The sequence below is a fragment of the Lucilia sericata genome, unplaced genomic scaffold, assembly GCF_015586225.1.
Source record: "Lucilia sericata isolate MDLA Ls3-8-SP2 unplaced genomic scaffold, ASM1558622v1 Contig001354F_arrow, whole genome shotgun sequence".
Lineage (NCBI taxonomy): Eukaryota > Metazoa > Arthropoda > Insecta > Diptera > Calliphoridae > Lucilia > Lucilia sericata.
The window spans coordinates 63,418-86,291 of NW_023995298.1; the positions used below are offsets into that span (position 1 = coordinate 63,418).

The 22,874-nt window shown below is 30.2% G+C and overlaps 1 protein-coding gene across 1 annotated transcript in view; it reads right to left on the reverse strand.

Moving 5' to 3' along the window:
• Positions 1-22,874, reverse strand: part of LOC119611076 (neuroligin-4, Y-linked-like) — a 46,377-nt gene that overhangs the window by 15,962 nt on the left and 7,541 nt on the right. The window contains exon 2 of the mRNA XM_037966533.1: positions 6,540-9,214. Within this exon, the coding sequence (XP_037822461.1) occupies positions 6,540-6,949 (410 nt within the window). The 5' untranslated portion in view covers positions 6,950-9,214. The remainder of the gene's footprint in view (positions 1-6,539; positions 9,215-22,874) is intronic.

Below are 22,874 nucleotides of genomic sequence, written 5' to 3' on the forward strand. Positions count from 1 at the left end.
ATATAAATATATTGCAGTTGAAGAGAAAAAATCATCACAAGCACACCTTGATGAATTTAAAAATGTCGCACCGTGGAACGTAAGAAAAAATAAAAATTTTTTTGTTTAGTGGAATTTTTTATGGACATTTTTTATAGAATATTTTTCGATATTATACCACTGCCATTGCGATAGAGTTTTTATTTATTTTATTTTTGCCATTTTTAAGGACATTAAATTGTTCGGTTTGAAAAATTGCAAACCGTTTTTTTCTTGTGGTATAAGTAGGATTGTCTAGCTTCCTTAAACTTGATGTTAGCTAGTTGCTCTTAATGTGTATTTTTATTTTTATATATTTTTCTTGATTTGAAAATATTCCCTTTTCTTTTTTGATAAGAAGCTTAATGCAATAAAATTCAATTTAAAAATCATTTGAAGTTTTTTCATATTATTTTCTAACATTTTCATTTCGCTCATTCACTTTTCTTAAGTTTTAACCCTCTTACTGTTATTGCATACACTATTTTTTATACCGTCCATCACCATAGGTGGTGAATGATACATATTAATGTAAATATGAATCATACTACAAACGTAGATCTGTATCGGTTCATAATTGGTTATAGCTTCCATAAAATATCCATTTCCGAAGAACACATAAATGTGTATAACTATTAAAAAATAAATATATCGGAATATTATACTACATAAACATAACTTGTGTTCATATATCACTCTGAAAACTATTTTTCGGATCGGCCCATAATTCGCAATAATACCCATATAAGGTCCACTTCCAATTCTTATCGGGATAAAATTCTACAGGAATAAGTTTTACATAAAATTTGCATCAGCACATAATTGGTCATATATAAGATCCATAATCAATATTATATCCATTTTCTAAAAAAGTATCCACTTTTCAGAAACAAAATATATACTTTCGCAATTTATTAAATATCTAAAATGTTGGAGGGTATTTAAAATTCGACTTAGCCGAATATTGCACTCCAACTTGTTTTTATTTTCAATTCTCAAAGTATTCTACCAGACCTACTAGCAATTCAGCTTTTATTAGTATTTAAACATGTTTTTGTAGCCTTTAGCTTTAATCTCATGCCAAGGAGCCAACAGTTGTGGGAGTGTATCTAATTTTAGTGCAAAAGTGTGTTTACTAGTGCATGTATTTTTTAACCATTTTTATGGAAGAACACTAAAATTTTCATTTCTCATTAGAAATAATATAATTTTTTGAAGTAGTTTTTGCTGCTGCTGTACTACTTAAATTTTTATATCAGCATTCTTGTTATTAGATTTGAAATTGAGGTATCAAATATACATAGTGATATTGAGTCCATAGAGGTGTGGTTAAGGAAATAGCAATTATTTTTAAAGTGCAAGGTAGTAAATTAACGAAGATGGGAAATGAGAACTGAAGTAGAACTGAACTAGAATTGAACTAGAACTGAACTAGAACTGGACTAGAACTGAACTAGAACTGAACTAGAACTGAACTAAAACTGAACTAGAACTGAACTAGAACTGAACTAGAACTGAACTAGAACTGAACTAGAACTGAACTAGAACTGAACTAGAACTGAACTAGAACTGAACTAGAACTGAACTAGAACTGAACTAGAACTGAACTAGAACTGAACTAGAACTGAACTAAAACTGAACTAGAACTGAACTAGAACTGAACTAGAACTGAACTAGAACTGAACGAACTAGAACTGAACTAGAACTGAACTAGAACTGAACTAGAACTGAACTAGAACTGAACTAGAACTGAACTAGAACTGAACTAGAACTGAACTAGAACTGAACTAGAACTGAACTAGAACTGAACTAGAACTGAACTAGAACTGAACTAGAACTGAACTAGAACTGAACTAGAACTGAACTAGAACTGAACTAGAACTGAACTAGAACTGAACTAGAACTGAACTAGAACTGAACTAGAACTGAACTAGAACTGAACTAGAACTGAACTAGAACTGAACTGAACTGAAAGAACTGAAGAAACTGAACTAGAACTGAACTAGAACTGAACTAGAACTGAACTAGAACTGAACTAGAACTGAACTAGAACTGAACTAGAACTGAACTAGAACTGAACTAGAACTGAACTAGAACTGAACTAGAACTGAACTAGAACTGAACTAGAACTGAACTAGAACTGAACTAGAACTGAACTAGAACTGAACTAGAACTGAACTAGAACTGAACTAGAACTGAACTAGAACTGAACTAGAACTGAACTAGAACTGAACTAGAACTGAACTAGAACTGAACTAGAACTGAACTAGAACTGAACTAGAACTGAACTAGAACTGAACTATAACTGAACTAGAACTGAACTAGAACTGAACTAGAACTGAACTAGAACTGAACTAGAACTGAACTAAAACTGAACTAGAACTGAACTAGAACTGAACTAGAACTGAAACTAGAACTGAACTAGAACTGAACTAGAACTGAACTAGAACTGAACTAGAACTGAACTAGAACTGAACTAGAACTGAACTAGAACTGAACTAGAACTGAACTAGAACTGAACTAGAACTGAACTAGAACTGAACTAGAACTGAACTAGAACTGAACTAGAACTGAACTAGAACTGAACTAGAACTGAACTAGAACTGAACTAGAACTGAACTAGAAACTGAACTAGAACTGAACTAGAACTGAACTAGAACTGAACTGGAACTGAACTAGAACTGAACTAGAACTGAACTAGAACTGAACTAGACTGAACTAGAACTGAACTAGAACTGAACTAGAACTGAACTAGAACTGAACTAGAACTGAACTAGAACTGAACTAGAACTGAACTAGAACTGAACTAGAACTGAACTAGAACTGAACTAGAACTGAACTAGAACTGAACTAGAACTGAACTAGAACTGAACTAGAACTGAACTAGAACTGAACTAGAACTGAACTAGAACTGAACTAGAACTGAACTAGAACTGAACTAGAACTGAACTAGAACTGAACTAGAACTGAACTAGAACTGAACTAGAACTGAACTAGAACTGAACTAGAACTGAACTAGAACTGAACTAGAACTGAACTAGAACTGAACGAGGTTCTGTAACTCTGCTATTATTTTCCTCGTTTGTGTATAACACATATCCACAAAATCAGTTCAACTATTTCATTTGTATTTCTGTAATGCACGCATTCATTAAGATTTTTAGAGCAGTCGTTAATTCTATGTGAGTTTTTGTGTGGGTTTCTTCTCATTTATTACTGAACCATGGACTCTGGTTTGGTTATGATTATTGTATGCTCTCCTTCTCTTTTTCGTGTACACTCTCTCATACTCCATCTCTTGACTTCTTCCCATACAATGGCATTATGATAACATCATCCTTAGCAAACAAAAATGAAAACCATCATTAAACGCATTTACAAGCTGGTCATTAAAGACTTAACAAAATGAGTATTTTACATTGAAAAGTTTGGTTAGGGGAAGTACCTATGTATGTATATTAAAGCGCATGAAGGCGAATACATATACATAAGTATATAAAACCTGAGTTTATGGGTAAAATTTTACACTTCGTTTATGATTGCTTTTTCAGATTTCATGTAGTATTATTGTGTGCGTCACTCACATTCTGCTCACTTTCACCTCCCCCTCTTCAACAACTGTAATCTCATAACAATGTTATTTTTGGCAAAATTATTCTAAAAGTATAAATTTTATTAATAATAAAAATGTTAAGGCTATTTTAGCAGCAGCAACTTGAACACTCCGTATTTTTTTAAGAAAGGAAAAAATAAAACTCAAAGTAAACGTTTACTGCTTGTGCTGTACATTTTGCTTCCTTTATCACTCCTTTTGCAGCTCACTTCCTGTTATATTCTTTTGCTCCGGCTTTTAATTTCTCTATATATTTAAGTATTTTTGTGTGTTGTTATTGTGAAATAAGTCTGTGTATCTCTGTGCATTTTATTATTTCCATTTAAAATTAAATGTATTTTATTTTAATGTTTTTTCTTGTCGTTTTTTTTTTTTTTGCCATTTGCCCCATATTTTAATCACTTTTTATTTTTAGTCATTAAAAAATTTTTGTAAGTTGTTTAGAAGCTCTTGAAATTATTATTTTTTTCCCAAAAAAAAAGTAATATTAAAAGAAGCGTTAATGAGTTATAAGTTGTTAATGGTTTGTGGATTTTGTATGACTACTGTCATAAAATTGGTAGATATCTTAATTGGATACTAAAATATATAAGATGTTTTAATAGCAGTTTTTTCCCTACCAGTACAACTGTGTACTGGTAATTAAAATATTTATATAAATATATTAATTTTAAAGTTAAGCTATAACGAGTAAATACTTAGTTCAGTTAGTATTTTGTGGTTAGAGTTTTTTAATTACAACTAAGAAGTTTTATCATCTGCTACTTTAAGTAAATAAGCGAAATTTTTTTATAATGGACATTTTTAACAGCTAGTTAAGTAAGAACCTAAATACAAATTCAAAACGTTCTCACATGTCCATGTCTAATAAGCGGTGCAATTGGACCTGATAATTTTAGTTAATTTTGAACGAATACATAAATTTGATTATAATACGCTTTACTATTGTTATTAACTTTAACCATAATCAAAAGATTATACTTAGCAAAATTATTATTATTTGTTAAATAAAAATTTGTTACAAATAACATGCAAACAAACAATTATTAAATTATAGTAATTATAACCCAAATTTCTATGTTACTACTTTTGCAGTTATAAGTATGCTACAAATAATTTAACATAAACTTTACCCAACTTATATAATAAATCATTATACATACTATTGTAGCATAATTTTAGGTCGTAAAACTTATAAACGTATAGGTATTGTTAAGGGGTTTTGCAATAAGTAATGTTATATAAATTAAATTGAATGTAATAAAGGAGAACTAATACTTGGCTTTAGTTATATTTAAGAAAATACAGGCCAACAAAATTTGAAAAAATTCGCTCTTAATCCGAATCTGGCATAATTTATTATTCCATTACATCAGGTTTTCACATATCATGTCATGAAGGTTGAAATAACCCCATTTTTGTCATACATAAGTGACATCCAAAATCTTTGAAGACCAAGAATTGCAGATTGTAATCAAACTTAATTAGGTCTTTCAAAATCATTGGAACCTACTCAAGCAGAAATTTGAAAACATTTACGAGCAACAGAAAACATTCAAAACCAGGAATATAGGTAACAATACTAATTTATGAAGAGATAATTATTTTTGCATTGAGTTATTACTTGCAAGGAATACTGGATTCCCTCCCTTATTCCGAAGCTTAAAAAGTCATATTTAAAGCCTGTAAAGCGTAAAAGCTAAATATTCATGGAGCTAAAGTACTGGTCTATACTTTGTGGAATGACTCTTAATTGGGAGACAAAGTGGGCCTTGGTTTTTTTTTATTGAATACCCAGAAACATAAATATACCACCGTTTTTAATCACAACACAAGCTTCCAGGCAAAAGTCCGAAGCACTCGGGAGTAGTAATTGGCAACGAAAGAGCGCATGTAATAGCTTTAAAGGGGAGGGAGCTCGATGCAGTTAACCTGAAAAACACAAAACTGACTAATACTGGTTTTTAAATTTTTAGGACTTACGTCCAGGAAATGAGTTTCTATTCATTTAATAAGTAATATATTCAGTGAACAACAATTTTTTCCATAAAAAGGAGCGCACAACAAAACTCATTTTCAAACTGATCTTGTGTTAGCAGTTTGTTTGTATGATTTCATTGGATTATGGAAGAAATATATAACCATATACGGACACTACTACCTAATAAAAGACCAAAAAAAGACCCTTGTCTACCAGGTTTGGCCAAAATCATTCACTTTTTTATGGGTTCTCAAGGATTTGGGGTCTCTGTGTTATTTTTGCCAAAAAGTGATCATTTTCACAGGTTCATATCTTGCAAACTGCATAACTCTCTGAGGCAAAGTTTTAGTCTTATCAAATTGTGAAACGTCATCTTCAAGATCAATATCGCAAAAAAACTTTAAAATATTAGTTTTTCACATGTTAGGCGTATACTTTATATTTGTAATATCAATAAATCATTAACACGTATACGTAAAGGTGTCGTTAATAAAATCAGTGTCATCATTTCACCTAAATAATTTTTAAAATATGCTCATGGTAAATGGTATCATATATGGTAGGCCATGCCCGACTATATTTACTTGTTAATTGTTTTCTAAACATGGTGTAGGGTATCATATGGTAGGCCATGTGCGACTATATTTACTTGCTTGTTAATTGTTAGAATCATATATGTATGTGGCTAACAGGAAATCTCCCAAGCTTTCTCGAGTCAACAATATAATTTATCATTTATATTACAATTGAATAAATATTCTTATATTAACACATCTTATAATAAGAACCTATATAAATCAAAAATGTCTATACATAATATTTCAAAAATATATGTATATTTATGTGTATAACCCTATAACTAATACAAATAAAAACTTTCATAACAAAGAACAAAAGAGAAAAGTATATAAAATTTTTAACACTTACCTGTCTGCCTTTTTGACGCCTGACCACATGGCTGCCGAAACAGGAGGCATAAATCTTAAATTGCCGACAGGTGGTGATGCATATGGTATGCCACGATACGCTTCAACCGGATCTAAATGGCGTCCATCTAATTGTACAATTACACCCGATAAAGCGCCATTGCGTGTATGGATAATACGTGATGAAAGTTGTGAGGGTAATTGGTCATTTTGATTGTTGTTGTTGTTACTATTTTGACGACTACTGCGAGAGTTTGATGATGATGATGACGACGACGACGATGATGATTGTGAAGAGGACGAAATTGATGATGTTAGTAGAGAAGAAGAGGAACTAGAACTACTACCACTACTACTGCTGCTACTACTACCTATACTGCCTCCTGCGTTAGTTATGGCCGTCAAGGACATTGAGGGCACTGTATTGGAAGTTGTTGAAGAGGAGGAAGAGGACGATGATGATGATGATGACGTTGATGTGGTAGCTGCTGCTAATAAAGCTGTTGTTCTTAAATTTAAATTATTATTTAAATTATTATTACTATTTAGAGAACCTTTGTTTTATTATTATTTATATTGTTGCTGTTACTGTTGCTATTACTATTCAAGCCATTTAACGAGCTGGCAGTAACTATGCTACCGTTTTCTAAACATTGTTGTAATATTACTATTGTTAGTAACAGATAATTGCAGCAGGATGTTAATGTATTTCTTTTTGTTGTGCAGGCTAAAAATGAAGATTTTCTTCTGCTACGTTTTGACACCAAACATTGTGACTTTATTAATAATTTGCCAGCAGCAGCTGCTGTTGCTACCGTTGTTGTTCTGGCTGTGGGGTTTTGTGTTTGGCTGGATGTATGCTTTAGTGTAACAGCTATGTGTTGCATAAAACAATGCAACATTATCATTATGTTTACGGTTGCTTAAGCAACCGTTTGTTGTTAATAAAAGCAACTTTATTTTTAGTATTTTGTTGCAATAGCTTGTGTTGTATTGTTGTTGTTGTTGTCTATTTAAATATTTTCTGAGTTTGAGCTTATTTTTAGCATTAATATGCGTTTGAATGCTTTATGGCAATTTTCTGTATAATTTTCGAGTGTCAGAAAAAATATGATTTATTTTCTTTTTTCAGGCAGTAAGACAAAGAGAGACAAGAGATTATATTAAGATGCCATTATGTCTGTGCTCTAATTAAGTTATATTTGTTTTTTCTTCTTCTGCTCAGCTTAAACAATTTAAGTTGTATTTGCTTTTTGTGTTCAGCTAACAGATTTTTCAATTTCATTTATAGTTGTTGTCAGTAAACTATGTTGTTGCCAATAGTTGTTTGCAGCATAGTTGCTTGGTATGTGTTAGAGGTTTTTTGTTTTATTTATTATTACTCTTCTTTTTTGCTGGCAGCTTGTTAAGCACTTAAAAATGTTATTCGTACAAGTGCCACTTAACAAGGTTGTTGTTTTTTTTTGTTGCTCCTTATTGTTGTTGTAGTTATAGTTGCATTTGTTACTGTTATATGCTCTATTCTCCTACAATGTAGTAGTTTTTAAAAGTGTGATAATTTTTGTTCTCTATTTGTTTTCTCCGTTTAGAGATTTTTGTTGTCTTTTAGCATTTGTTTGCATAAGAACACTCATACATCTCTTCAAATAATATTCTCATATATACATATGTATGTGTAACGTTCTTTTTCTATTATATGACAAGCACATACTCCCAAATTCGTACATATTCTCTGTGACTGCTTTGCTATGCTCTCACGTTTGTACATATCAAGACATATACACACTCACCCACAGAAGTTCGCTTACTATAACTGTAAAGCAAAGGGAAGAGTGAGAGTGCTTCAATACATAAACATATATAAGCTTTTATATTTGTGCATTAGTGTATGTGTGTATGTTAGTATATATGTGTATAGTTTCCTGTTAGCAACCATAAGCCTCACTTTCATTTCGTTTGGCTAAAAGTAACGTTAGTGGATTCTTATGTTGTCGTTGTTGTTTTTGTGTTTTTTATTTAAAGACAACATCCACTACAATCTACATTCTTATACATTGTCAGTCCTTTCTTTTTTTTGGTGAAAAAAAAATGGCAAAAAGTATTAAAGTGGCAGCAGTAAAAAACTTAGTTTTATGTAAAACAATTTTTTGTTGTTTTTATTTTGCTGCAGCGAGCCAAGAATATTGCCTACATTTGCCTGCACCTGCTGTTGCTGTTTTGTGTTGACATGTTCTGTTAGAGTTGTAGGTGAGTTTTCTTAATAGAAATTATTTTTTTCGCTATAGTGTTTTTCTTAGTGCCTTAGTTAGGCAGTTAGCACTATCGTTTTTTTGTAGGTGTTAAATTGTTCTCTTCTATACTGTACAGATCTTGTTCTTCTTCTATACATATATATTGCTAACACATGATTATTATTGTTGTTGTCTACTGCAGGCCTGTAAGCAATGTGGCATTTTATGAGCAACTTAATTTTTTTTGTTGTTAACGTTCCTTTTTTCCGTTATTGTTTTATTTATTTATTTTTGTTTTGTTTTTGTGCATGAGTTTTTAAATTAACAATGCTTGTAGGCTTTGTCCTTACTCACACACTCTACCACTTAATAGCAGCATAAACAACACAACCAGGAAAAATATGTAGCATAAATGTAGGCGTATAAAAATGTTAAATTAAAGCACCTGTCAGGAAGATAGAAAAGAAAAGTGTATTGTTTTTTATTAAGATGTGTTAAAATGTTTAATAAGCTTTAGTATATACAATTTATTTTATTTAGGCCAAAAATAAAATTGATTAAAGAGTCTTAAGTGGATATTTTGCAAATATGTATCGTAATGAGAATATAAATTGTATAATATGGGGCGTAAAAAAGTAATTAGGATTTAATTAAGTAAAATTTAACGATCAAATAGAAGTAGTTCGTGAAATGTTATGACTACAAAATTTTTAATAAACAATTCATGCTATTCAGCTTTATTTCATCCTAGTTCAGTTCTAGTTCAGTTCTAGTTCAGTTCTAGTTCAGTTCTAGTTCAGTTCTAGTTCAGTTCTAGTTCAGTTTAGTTCAGTTCTAGTTCAGTTCTAGTTCAGTTCTAGTTCAGTTCTAGTTCAGTTCTAGTTCAGTTCTAGTTCAGTTCTAGTTCAGTTCTAGTTCAGTTCTAGTTCAGTTCTAGTTCAGTTCTAGTTCAGTTCTAGTTCAGTTCTAGTTCAGTTCTAGTTCAGATTCTAGTTCAGTTCTAGTTCAGTTCTAGTTCAGTTCTAGTCAGTTCTAGTTCAGTTCTAGTTCAGTTCTAGTTCAGTTCTAGTTCAGTTCTAGTTCAGTTCTAGTTCAGTTCTAGTTTCAGTTCTAGTTCAGTTCTAGTTCAGTTCTAGTTCAGTTCTAGTCAAGCCCTTCTAGTCAGTTCTAGTTCAGTTCTAGTTCAGTTCTAGTTCAGTTCTAGTTCAGTTCTAGTTCAGTTCTAGTTCAGTTCTAGTTCAGTTCTAGTTCAGTTCTAGTTCAGTTCTAGTTCAGTTCTTTCAGTTCTAGTTCAGTTCTAGTTCAGTTCTAGTTCCGTTCTAGTTCAGTTCTAGTTATTCAGTCAGTTCTAGTTCAGTTCTAGTTCAGTTCTAGTTCAGTTCTAGTTCAGTTCTAGTTCAGTTCTAGTTCGTTCTAGTTCAGTTCTAGTTCAGTTCTAGTTCAGTTCTAGTTCAGTCAGTTCAGTTCTAGTTCAGTCTCGTTCAGTTCTAGTTCAGTTCTAGTTCAGTTCTAGTTCAGTTCTAGTCAGTTCTAGTTCTTTCTAGTTCAGTTCTAGTTCAGTTCTAGTTCAGTTCTAGTTCAGTTCTAGTTCAGTTCTAGTTCAGTTCTAGTTCAGTTCTAGTTCAGTTCTAGTTCAGTTCTAGTTCAGTTCTAGTTCAGTTCTAGTTCAGTTCTAGTTCAGTTCTAGTTCAGTTCTAGTTCAGTTCTAGTTCAGTTCTAGTTCAGTTCTAGTTCAGTTCTAGTTCAGTTCTAGTTCAGTTCTAGTTCAGTTCAGTTCAGTTCTAGTTCAGTTCTAGTTCAGTTCTAGTTCAGTTCTAGTTCAGTTCTAGTTCAGTTCTAGTTCAGTTCTAGTTCAGTTCTAGTTCAGTTCTAGTTCAGTTCTAGTTCAGTTCTAGTTCAGTTCTAGTTCAGTTCTAGTTCAGTTCTAGTTCAGTTCTAGTTCAGTTCTAGTTCAGTTCTAGTTCAGTTCTAGTTCAGTTCTAGTTCAGTTCTAGTTCAGTTCTAGTTCAGTTCTAGTTCAGTTCTAGTTCAGTTCTAGTTCAGTTCTAGTTCAGTTCTAGTTCAGTTCTAGTTCAGTTCTAGTTCAGTTCTAGTTCAGTTCTAGTTCAGTTCTAGTTCAGTTCTAGTTCAGTTCTAGTTCAGTTCTAGTTCAGTTCTAGTTCAGTTCTAGTTCAGTTCTAGTTCAGTTCTAGTTCAGTTCTAGTTCAGTTCTAGTTCAGTTCTAGTTCAGTTCTAGTTCAGTTCTAGTTCAGTTCTAGTTCAGTTCTAGTTCAGTTCTAGTTCAGTTCTAGTTCAGTTCTAGTTCAGTTCTAGTTCAGTTCTAGTTCAGTTCTAGTTCAGTTCTAGTTCAGTTCTAGTTCAGTTCTAGTTCAGTTCTAGTTCAGTTCTAGTCAGTTAGTCGTTCTAGTTCAGTTCTAGTTCAGTTCTAGTTCAGTTCTAGTTCAGTTCTAGTTCAGTTCTAGTAGTTCTAGTTCAGTTCTAGTTCAGTTCTAGTTCAGTTCTAGTTCAGTTCTAGTTCTTCAGTTCTAGTTCAGTTCTAGTTCAGTTCTAGTTCAGTTCTAGTTCAGTTCTAGTTCAGTTCTAGTTCAGTTCTAGTTCAGTTCTAGTTCAGTTCTAGTTCAGTTCTAGTTCAGTTCTAGTTCAGTTCTAGTTCAGTTCTAGTTCAGTTCTAGTTCAGTTCTAGTTCAGTTCTAGTTCAGTTCTAGTTCAGTTCTAGTTCAGTTCTAGTTAGTTCTAGTTCAGTTCTAGTTCAGTTCTAGTTCAGTTCAGTTCAGTTCTAGTTCAGTTCTAGTTCAGTTCTAGTTCAGTTCTAGTTCAGTTCTAGTTCAGTTCTAGTTCAGTTCTAGTTCAGTTCTAGTTCAGTTCTAGTTCAGTTCTAGTTCAGTTCTAGTTCAGTTTAGTTCTAGTTCAGTTCTAGTTCAGTTCTAGTTCAGTTCTAGTTCAGTTCTAGTTCAGTTCTAGTTCAGTTCTAGTTCAGTTCTAGTTCAGTTCTAGTTCAGTCTAGTTCAGTTCTAGTTCAGTTCTAGTTCAGTTCTAGTTCAGTTCTAGTTCAGTTCTAGTTCAGTTCTATTCTAGTATTCTAGTTCAGTTTAGTTCAGTTCTAGTCAGTTCTAGTTCAGTTCTAGTTCAATTTCTAGTTCAGTTCTAGTCAGTTCTAGCTTCATTCTAGTTCTAGTTCTAGTTCAGTTCTAGTTCAGTTCTAGTTCAGTTCTAGTTCAGTTCTAGTTCAGTTCAGTTCTGTTACATAGATGGAAGTGTTATTATATTTTTATTAAATTTTATGACAAACATGAAGTTTATATTGAGCAATACAAAATTAATTTTTATTTGTTACTTAGATGTACAATACATTTTGCAGAATTAATCTACATTTATTTATTTTTATCATAAAATAAAATCATTTACCTAGAAACAAACACATTAGTATAAAAATCTTTTACTTTTACTAAGCTTAAGTCATATTAAATAACGTTTTTATGCTACCTTAATCCCCTAGCTAATTCAACGCTTCATGATTTAATTTCAAAAACAATTTCATTTAACAAAAATTCGCTAAGATGTAAAAATATATGGTGTTAACTTTTTAATGAATATAAATTAAGACGCCTTCTTGAGTATTTTAAATATTTTGCCATATAAAAGAAACAAAACAGTGGCAAGACATCCCAAAACAAATCTAAATAATTTAGCAAAACTTTATTACATCTTACTCTACCTTTAGACTCATTATAATTACATCATCATCACCATTATCAACACCTTTATGTTGTACATGAAAAAAGAAAAATCATCAACAAAACAGGAAAATTTTTACTGTGAAATATTGTTAGGAGGAAAAATATTTAAAAAAAGTCTTCATTACCTAATGACATACATAGATGCGTGTAAAGAGGGAAATGATATTGTGGGTACTTTTGTGAAAATTTAAAATATGTTCTTAAAGAATGAGTTAAATTAAACAAAATTCATTTGACGACACGTATTGATGTATACTTTTTATTCCAAAAAACATAGTAAGAAACGGATAAAATTATGATTGGTAATTTTTTGTAACTAAACGATTATTTGAAATTTGTTTGGAACATGAAAAAACTCCCCGTATTCAACCGGGTACAAAAAGTTAGTTTATACTCCAGTAGACAATATGTATGGTTATTCTTTTCTACTCGATACTTTTGTTTATTTTTGCAAGAGCTTACACTTAATGATGTCATTTAGAGGTATAGATGACTTCACTCAATATAGTCGCAAAGAATGAAATTAGTAACTAATTGCCAACTTAATGTTCTGCATAATACTTTTGCAAAAAAACATATACATACATACATTCTCTATACATTTACATATTCGCTTAACTAAATACACTCTATTACAGTTAACTAAAATAAATACTAAAATAATATTAGTGTGTATTTAAGCTTCATTTATTTTAGTTTTATGTTGAAGTGTCTGCCACATATTTTTTTTTTGTCCTACTTCAACTGGTTTATTTGGAAAGAATATGTTTAAGGTTTTACTAACTTTTTGTTTTTGTTGTTTATTTATTTATGTATGTCAGTTGGAGTTTAAATGTAATAATGTTGTCTTCAAGTCGTTTGTACTTAAGATGAAAGTAAAAAAGGTAAATTACATTAATAGCTGGAAATAATTTACCTTAAGTACTTAGCATAAGTATGTATGTACGTAAGTATGTAGATTGTTCGTGTGTTAAGAAAACAGTATGTCTTTATTTATTTGGCAAATGTTAAGGAAAAATGTTAATTGTAGGATAGGATAGAATAACACCAGCAGTTCGACAAAGAGTCAATGCATCCACAAACGTCTAACCACCTGGTTGGTTCTAATTCGTCTTTCGTCACGAATGTAGTCTTTGTAAACGAGTGTGAAGATAATCGTCACTTTAGTGTCCCCTTTGTAAGCAAAAGAGTGGACATTTAAAAACAAACTTAAGTTCTTTTTTCTACCAATTCGTAATCTATGGGATGACGATTGACTTCCTAGTAGGACAAGCACATATTAAAATAGCTAGTCACCTGGACAGTCGGTGGCTAGTAGTAACTAAGAGATTGGTTAAATAGGTAGTTTGGGACTGTCCTACCGAACTGCTGGGTACGTTTAAATAGATATGTATATGGAAATTTTGAGATCTCTATTAAGCTATTTCCTAAAGATGTCACAAAATTTTAAGTTTTTTATTTACGAGTTTCATAAGCAAATTTTTTGAAGATAGAGAATATCCTTATAAATGAAGAACACTGAGTCCTTAACTAAATCGAATGTAGTAAGATTCGATAGGGGGATTAGTTACGTCATGAAATGATTTTCATTATAATTTCATCTATGATATTAAGAGGAATATAAGATTTTTCCCGATTTGTACAAAACACCCATAAAGGAAGGTCCTCGAGATTGAGAACTAAATCTTTTTACTTAAATTTTGAAGACTGTGTCAGCTCTTTATATTTAAAAATGCTTAAAGGGGGATATCACCCAAACTTTATAGAATAGTTTCTGGTAAACTTGAAACTTACTTTAAATTTATTGAAAAATTAACAATTTTACAATGATTTAAACCATATTCCGGGGGGTCACTTGTATGGGGGCTATGTGAAGTCGTTAACCGTTATTACGCATTTTCAACACCAAACATTTCTGATCTATGTAGAAGATTTTGGAAAAATTTATTCTTCCTAAGTCTGTTCTTTATCGTGCCTTCAACAGACGGACAGACAGACAAAGAAACAAACAGACAGACAAACAGACAGACATGACTAATCGTCTTAGAATTTTCTAAAGACCTAGAATATATATACTTTATGGGATCTGTGAGCGATATTTCTACACAGAAAAAATTATCAGTAGTTTATTTTCAATTAACATGTTTTTCTCTTTCTTTAGTTTTAATTTAAGCAATTTTTTATTTGTCTTAATTATCTCGTTGTTTAAAACCTAAGTTTAAAAATTTGATTAAATTTTTAATTGATTCAATTAGTTTTTTAATTGATTGAAAAAAATTTTCTGGCCAACTTTTCTATTTTAGTTTTTTTTTAATATCTTATTTTGATTTTTTATGCTAACAATGTTTATAATTCTTAAATAGTCAATACGATTTTAGGCATATAATATTCAAGTTTCCTGACAATTTATAAAACACTTTATATCTTCAAATTTGATAATAAAGTTATATTTATATAGTTTTGAAATTGATAATTGATATCATCATTTTGGTGATAGGTGCAAAACTTGCTTGATACAATTATTTTGATAATTGAAACATATTTTTAGTTTTTTCTGTGTACGGATATATGTTGAACTGGTATAAAAATTAACTATCTTTCACACGTAAAAGTTGTAACACTTTTTACGAAATTTTTAAGCACTTTTTTCAAAACAGTTATCAAAGTTTCGATAAAATGATGTCATGCCTCGTGAATGTGGATACACAGAAAAAATTATCAGTAGTTTATTTTCAATTAACATGTTTTTCTCTTTCTTTAGTTTTAATTTAAGCAATTTTTTATTTGTCTTAATTATCTCGTTGTTTAAAACCTAAGTTTAAAAATTTGATTAAATTTTTAATTGATTCAATTAGTTTTTTAATTGATTGAAAAAAATTTTCTGGCCAACTTTTCTATTTTAGTTTTTTTTTAATATTTTATTTTGATTTTTTATGCTAACAATGTTTATAATTCTTAAATAGTCAATACGATTTTAGGCATATAATATTCAAGTTTCCTGACAATTTATAAAACACTTTATATCTTCAAATTTGATAATAAAGTTATATTTTTTGTAAATGCTCAAGGCATTGCTAAAGGTCAAGCATTCCTTTAACATTGTGAGTAATCAGTTAATAATTTGATTGTTTTAATCATCAACTTAATTGGTTTTCAATACATTTTCTACCAAACAAACTAATTCATTTGATTAATAAATTAATAAAAATTAGATTTTATTTTTATTAAATATTTAATTTATACAATTAATGAATTAATCAATTTTAAATTTTGTCTCAATTATTGATATTAATTGTTCTGATTAATTCGTTATTTGGAAAAAAAAAAGTATTTTTTTTTAATTTTACAAATTTGATAATTGATATCATCATTTTGGTGATAGGTGCAAAACTTGCTTGATACAATTATTTTGATAATTGAAACATATTTTTAGTTTTTTCTGTGTATTTCTTTACGTGCTCACAAAATTTTTTCAAATCGATGACTTTAAAAAAACTTTTAAATTTAAAATGGAATACATAACAGCCCATAGCAGAAATATAGAAGGTAGTGTCAATCTCTCATTATTTTTTTAAATTCTCTATCTGACATGCTTAAGGATTTTGAAGATTTCGTTAAATTAGTGATGCCATATACAGTTTAATTTTTCCCATTTTATAATGAAATTTCTATATATGCTTTGAAGTTTATATAAAAAATTTTTAAAAATAATTTACCGGGTAAACGCCAACAGTGGCTTGAAAGATGCAAAACCAACGAAGAAAGTTTGCCAAAAGAGCCTATGGTTTGTTCAGATCATTTCTTTAAAAGTGACATTACAATCAATTCAAAACGTGCAAGATTGGATAGAAATGCTATCCCAATAACTACCAGGTATGTAAATGTGTTGGTTTAGTATACACTAGAATGTGAGGAGTTTTGTAATATCTATCTTAAAAATACAACTTATTAAGCAAAATCTGACATATTTATTATTTATAAGTTTGTAGAGGAAATCAGTAATTTAATTAACTTCCTTTAATATAACACACATTTTATTTAGATAAATTAACTACACATTTTTTGTAAAATATTTCTTGAAATCCATTATTAATTTTAACATGTGGCAACTCTGTATATAAAGTTTAAAATAAGGAAAACGTCAAAAAACCTTATTTAAATTTAATTGAGACTACCTTCTATATTTCTGCTATGTAACAGTCCATTCTATATAGACTTGATTATTTATTAAACTGACAGAATCAATATACTCCAAGACTACTCCCTTTTAAAGAAAAAATAAAATTTCAATCTAATAATAGCTGGATAATTGATAGGCTGTCAAAATATGTAATTGATTTTTTTTCTACTGTACACATAATTCTATTGTATGAAATAAGTGTTTTTGATAAGAATCAAAATGATATATGATTAATATTTAATTTTATTAATAGCGTTTTAATATGTAACCAGCAAAAACTTGCATTGAAATGTTGTAGATTAAAAGGCTAAAAAGTGGCTTTTTAATACTTATTCATTAACATTTGAAATCATTATATTAACATGTTAATAACATTAGAGGTAAGTACTTATTATGCTAACATAAAAATAACTGCTAAAATAAGTACTTACAAATAGGTAGTTAACAAGTTGTTTGATTTATTTCTGTGTATGTAAAAAACAAGTTGCTACTTATAATGATTATACGTAAGTCATTAAAGGAGTCATTGAAAAGCAAGTTGTTGTGTTAATACAAATTTTTTGCTGGGAATTATACTATGATATTTATAAAGTTATACTTAAATATCTTTAATGATTTTTATTTAGAAATGTTCACCTTAAATTTGTAGAATTTATATAAAGCGCTAAGTTCATCACTTAGTTCCATGGAAAACTCAACTTGTATTTAAAATATCATTATATATGTACATAATTTTATTTAATACACCCTACATTTGTAAGATGTTATTTTAGCTCTATATGCATTTGTACATAAACTACCAGATTTATTTCTAAATCACAGTATTCAGGAGAATAGAAATCGACTCAAAATTAAGGTTGTAAAAGAATCTCTTCATTGTAGTTGAGTAACATTAACCACTTGTTATTTAGCTATAATTTTGTAATATAAAACCCTTCTTTACCTTGACTTCATCTTCTGTAGTGTTCTTTGAAATTCATCTTTCGCCAAATATATCGTTTTACCATTATTTCATATACATATATGTATGTTTTCCGATATATTTTATATATATCCTCTTAATATACATTTCCGTTTCCTACGTTACCAACGAACTTTCTTGTCGAAAGTTTGTTTTCATTTTCATATTATTTATGTTTATTTTTGTTGTTTCTTTCATCCATATATGATTATTTTATGCCTCCAGTTGTTGTATACTTGTGGTTGTATAACAAATACAATATTAATATTTACAAACTCACTCACACATATACACCACAAGTTTTAAAGCATTTACTTTATTCGTTTAATACGCAGACAAAATAATTTATTTCTTCCGCCATGTTTAAGTTAAGCTGCACAAAAAAACCAAAAAATAAAAAAATAAGCAAGGAAGCAGCAAAAACAACAACATCAATGTTTAGAGAAAGTAAACTGTATAACGCTTATTCTACTTCAGTTTCCGGAAATTCAATCTTGAGTCTACTTAAATGTCTTTGATATTTTATTTTTGCCCGTGTTGTTGCAGTAAATACATATTTCTCTCCGTGTACTAGAAAATTTAATTTACAAGTGTATTTGTCTGTCTGTCAGTCTGGTAAGCCTGTTAACTCGAGCAAAAGTAATTTATTTTCATTATAATTTAAAATGAAATTTACTTGTTGTAAAACGAGATATTAAAACACGATTTAAAACACTTGAGCCCTAAAATGCTGTTATTTCGTTGAATGTAGCAAATAAGATAAAAACTAAACTAGAATGAAATATAGTAAAATATTTATGCTTTTATTTGTGGAATAACTAAAATGGGAATTGTATTAAAATTAATGAAATCAAATTGAAATGTGCTTAAGGTTTGTGAGAATTAATGGAAGTATTTGTCTAAAGAAATCAACAAATACATGTAATTAATCAAACGTTTTTGGGGAGCGCATAAAGGTGTTATTTCATAGAGAAATGTGAGATAAAACGGAGATTTGTTAAAGTAATAATTGTAATAAATCATCTCTAATGAAACTATCAATGAGTTCACCGGTAGGCTTCTTGGAGGTGTGCTTGCATATTAGACTGAGGGTTACGGGATCAAATCCCATGAAGAGACTTTGGACTGCTTTCCAACAAATGGCATATGGCTGTTGTTATCCTACTCATTACATTAGGATAGAAGGAATGATTAAGTGAGGGAACTAACTAACTAACTAACTAACTACTAACTAACTAACTAACTAACTAACTAACTAACTAACTAACTAACTAACTACTAACTAACTAACTAACTAACTAACTAACTACTAACTAACTAACTAACTAACTAACTAACTAACTAACTACTAACTAACTAACTAACTACACTAACTACTAACTAACTAACTAACTAACTAACACTAACTAACTAACTAACTAACTAACTAACTAACTAACTAACTAACTAACTAACTAACTAACTAACTAACTAACTAACTAACTACTAACTAACTAACTAACTAACTAACTACTAACTAACTAACTAACTAACTAACTACTAACTAACTAACTAACTAACTAACTAACTAACTAACTAACTAACTAACTAACTAACTAACTAACTAACTAACTAACTAACTAACTACTAACTACTAACTACTAACTAACTAACTAACTAACTAACTAACTAACTAACTAACTAACTAACTAACTAACTAACTAACTAACTAACTAACTAACTAACTAACTAACTAACTAACTAACTAACTAACTAACTAACTAACTAACTAACTAACTAACTAACTAACTAACTAACTAACTAACTAACTAACTAACTAACTAACTAACTAACTAACTAACTAACTAACTAACTAACTAACTAACTAACTAACTAACTAACTAACTAACTAACTAACTAACTAACTAACTAACTAACTAACTAACTAACTAACTAACTAACTAACTAACTAACTAACTAACTAACTAACTAACTAACTACTAACTAACTAACTAACTAACTAACTAACTACTAACTAACTACTAACTAACTAACTAACTAACTAACTAACTAACTAACTAACTACTAACTAACTAACTAACTAACTAACTAACTAACTAACTAACTAACTAACTACTAACTAACTAACTAACTAACTAACTAACTAACTAACTAACTAACTAACTAACTAACTAACTAACTAACTAACTAACTAACTAACTAACTAACTAACTAACTAACTAACTACTAACTAACTAACTAACTACTAACTAACTACTAACTAACTAACTACTAACTAACTACTAACTACTAACTAACTAACTAACTAACTACACTAACTATAACTAACTACTAACTACTAACTACTAACTAACTAACTAACTAACTAACTAACTAACTAACTAACAACTAACTAACTACTAACTAACTACGAACTAACTAACTAACTAACGAACTAACTAACTAACTAACTAACGAACTAACTAACTAACTAACTAACTAACTAACTAACTAACTACTAACTAACTAACTAACTACTAACTAACTAACTAACTATACTAACTAACTAACTACTAACTAACTAACTAACTAACTAACTACTAACTAACTAACTAACTAACTAACTAACTACTAACTAACTAACTAACTACTAACTAACTAACTCACTAACTACTACCTAACTAACTAACACTACGAACTACTAACTAACTAACTACTAACTAACACTAACTACTAACTAAACTAACTAACTAACTACTAACTGCGACTAACTAAGCTACTAACTAACTCACAAACTAACTAACTAACTAACGAACTAACTAACTAACTACTAACTAACTAACTAACTACTAACTAACTACTCTAACTAACGAACTAAATAACTAACTAACTTACTTACTCTCTAACTTACTACCTAAAGCTATACGATCAGACCTTCGGTTTTATGACTATTATTCGATGGATCTGCTCTCACTTCAAAAAATAAGGTTTATTTAAGCGTGGAATCCGTCTTTTATTGGGAAGGTGGAAAAGGTAGTTAGCTGCAGTTAGCTGTCAGCGATTTAAGTGTTATAGCACATTCAAAATCAAATAAAGAAGAAAATCGTTATATTAAATCTGTAATGATCTTAATTCCAATCGCAGGCCACCTTTCGAAGTACATTAAGAACAATGAAAGTGATAGGTGCAGCTATTGTTGTTATAACTTGCAATTAATATGCAAGTATTAAATATAACAATCGTTAGAAAAAACAATGGCTGATAAACTTCTCGTACTGTCCAAGTTTGATGAAATACTTTCTTGAAAAACTTTTATAATTTCAAACTTTCTTGACATTAAATATTTGGACTCTGATATATATATTGTTTTCATAACTATTATTTTTATACCCACCATCAAAAAAGATGGGGGGTATATTGTTTTTGTCATTCCGTTTGTAACACATTGAAATATTCATCTAAGACCCATAAAAGTATATATATTCTGGAACGTCATTAAATTCTAAGACGATCTAGCCATGTCCGTCCGTCTGTCCGTCTGTCTGTCCGTCTGTTGAAAACACAATAGAGTCCAAACGGAAGCAGCTAGCGAGCTGAAATTTTGCACAAATATTTTATATTGATGCAGTTTGTTTGGTATTGAAAATGGGCAATATCGGTCCACGATTTCGCCTAGCCCCCATATAAGGTCCCCCTCAGAAAATGACATTAACGCTCATAACTGACTAAAAGAAGCAGCTATAGCGATGAAATTCGTCATAAACATATTCTTTAGGAATCTTAGTATCATTGTAAAATTTTATAAGGATCGGTCCATAATTGACCCTATCCCCCATATAAGGTCCCCCTCAGAAAATGACAATAACGCTCATAACTGACTAAAAAAAGCAGCTATAGCAATGAAATTCGACATAAACATATTTTATAGGAATCTTAATATCATTGTAAAATTTTATAAGGATCGGTCCATAATTGACCCTATCCCCCATATAAGGTCCCCCTCAGAAAATGACATTAACGCTCATAACTGACTAAAAAAAGCAGCCATAGCGATGAAATTCGACATATACATATTTTTTAGGAACCTTAATATCATTGTAAAATTTTATAAGGATCGGTCCATAATTGACCCTATCCCCCATATTAGGTCCCCCTCAGAAAATGACATTAACGCTCATAACTGACTGAAAAAAGCAGCTATAGCAATGAAATTCGACATAAACATATTTTATAGGAATCTTAATATCATTGTAAAATTTTATAAGGATCGGTCCATAATTGACCCTATCCCCCATATAAGGTCCCCCTCAGAAAATGACATTAACGCTCATAACTGACTAAAAAAAGCAGCCATAGCGATGAAATTCGACATATATGTACATATTTTTTAGGAACCTTAATATCATTGTAAAATTTTATAAGCATCGGTCCATAATTGACCCTATTCCCCATATAAGGTACCCCTCAGAAAACGACATTAACGCTCATAACTGACTAAAAAAAGCAGCTATAGCGATGAAATTCGACTTAAACATATTTTTTTGGAACCTTAATATCATTGTAAGATTTTATAAGAATCGGTCCATAATTGACCCTATCCCCCATATAAGGTCCCGCTTAGAAAATGACATTAACGCTCATAACTGACTAAAAAAAGCATCTATAGCGATGAAATTCGACATAAACATATTTTTAGGAACCTTTATATCATTGTAAAATTTTATAAGGATCGGTCCATAATTGACCCTACCCCCCATATAAGTTCCCCTTCAGAAAATGACTTTAACGCTCATAACTGTCCAAAAGAAGCATCTATAGCGATGAAATTCGAGATGAACATATTTTATAGGAACCTAAATCGCTTTGTAAAATTGTATATGGATCGGTTCATAATTGACCCTACTCCCCATATAAGGTCCCCTTCAGAAAAATACTTTAACGCTCAGAATGGTCTAAAAGAAGCATCTAAAGCGATGAAATTCGACATAAACTTATTCTATAGAAACCTAAATCGCTTTGTAAAATTTTATAACGATCGGTCCATAATTTATCCTACCCCCATATACGGTCCCCTTCGGAAAATGACTTTAACGCTCATTACTAGCCTAAACTAAAATCGTTATAGAAAATTTGACGAGGATCGGTCCATAATTGACCAAACGTCCCCTCAGAAAATAACTTTAACGCTTTTTGCTACCTTAAAAATACAAGGACAGCGACAAAATTCGACAAAAATTTCCCTATACAT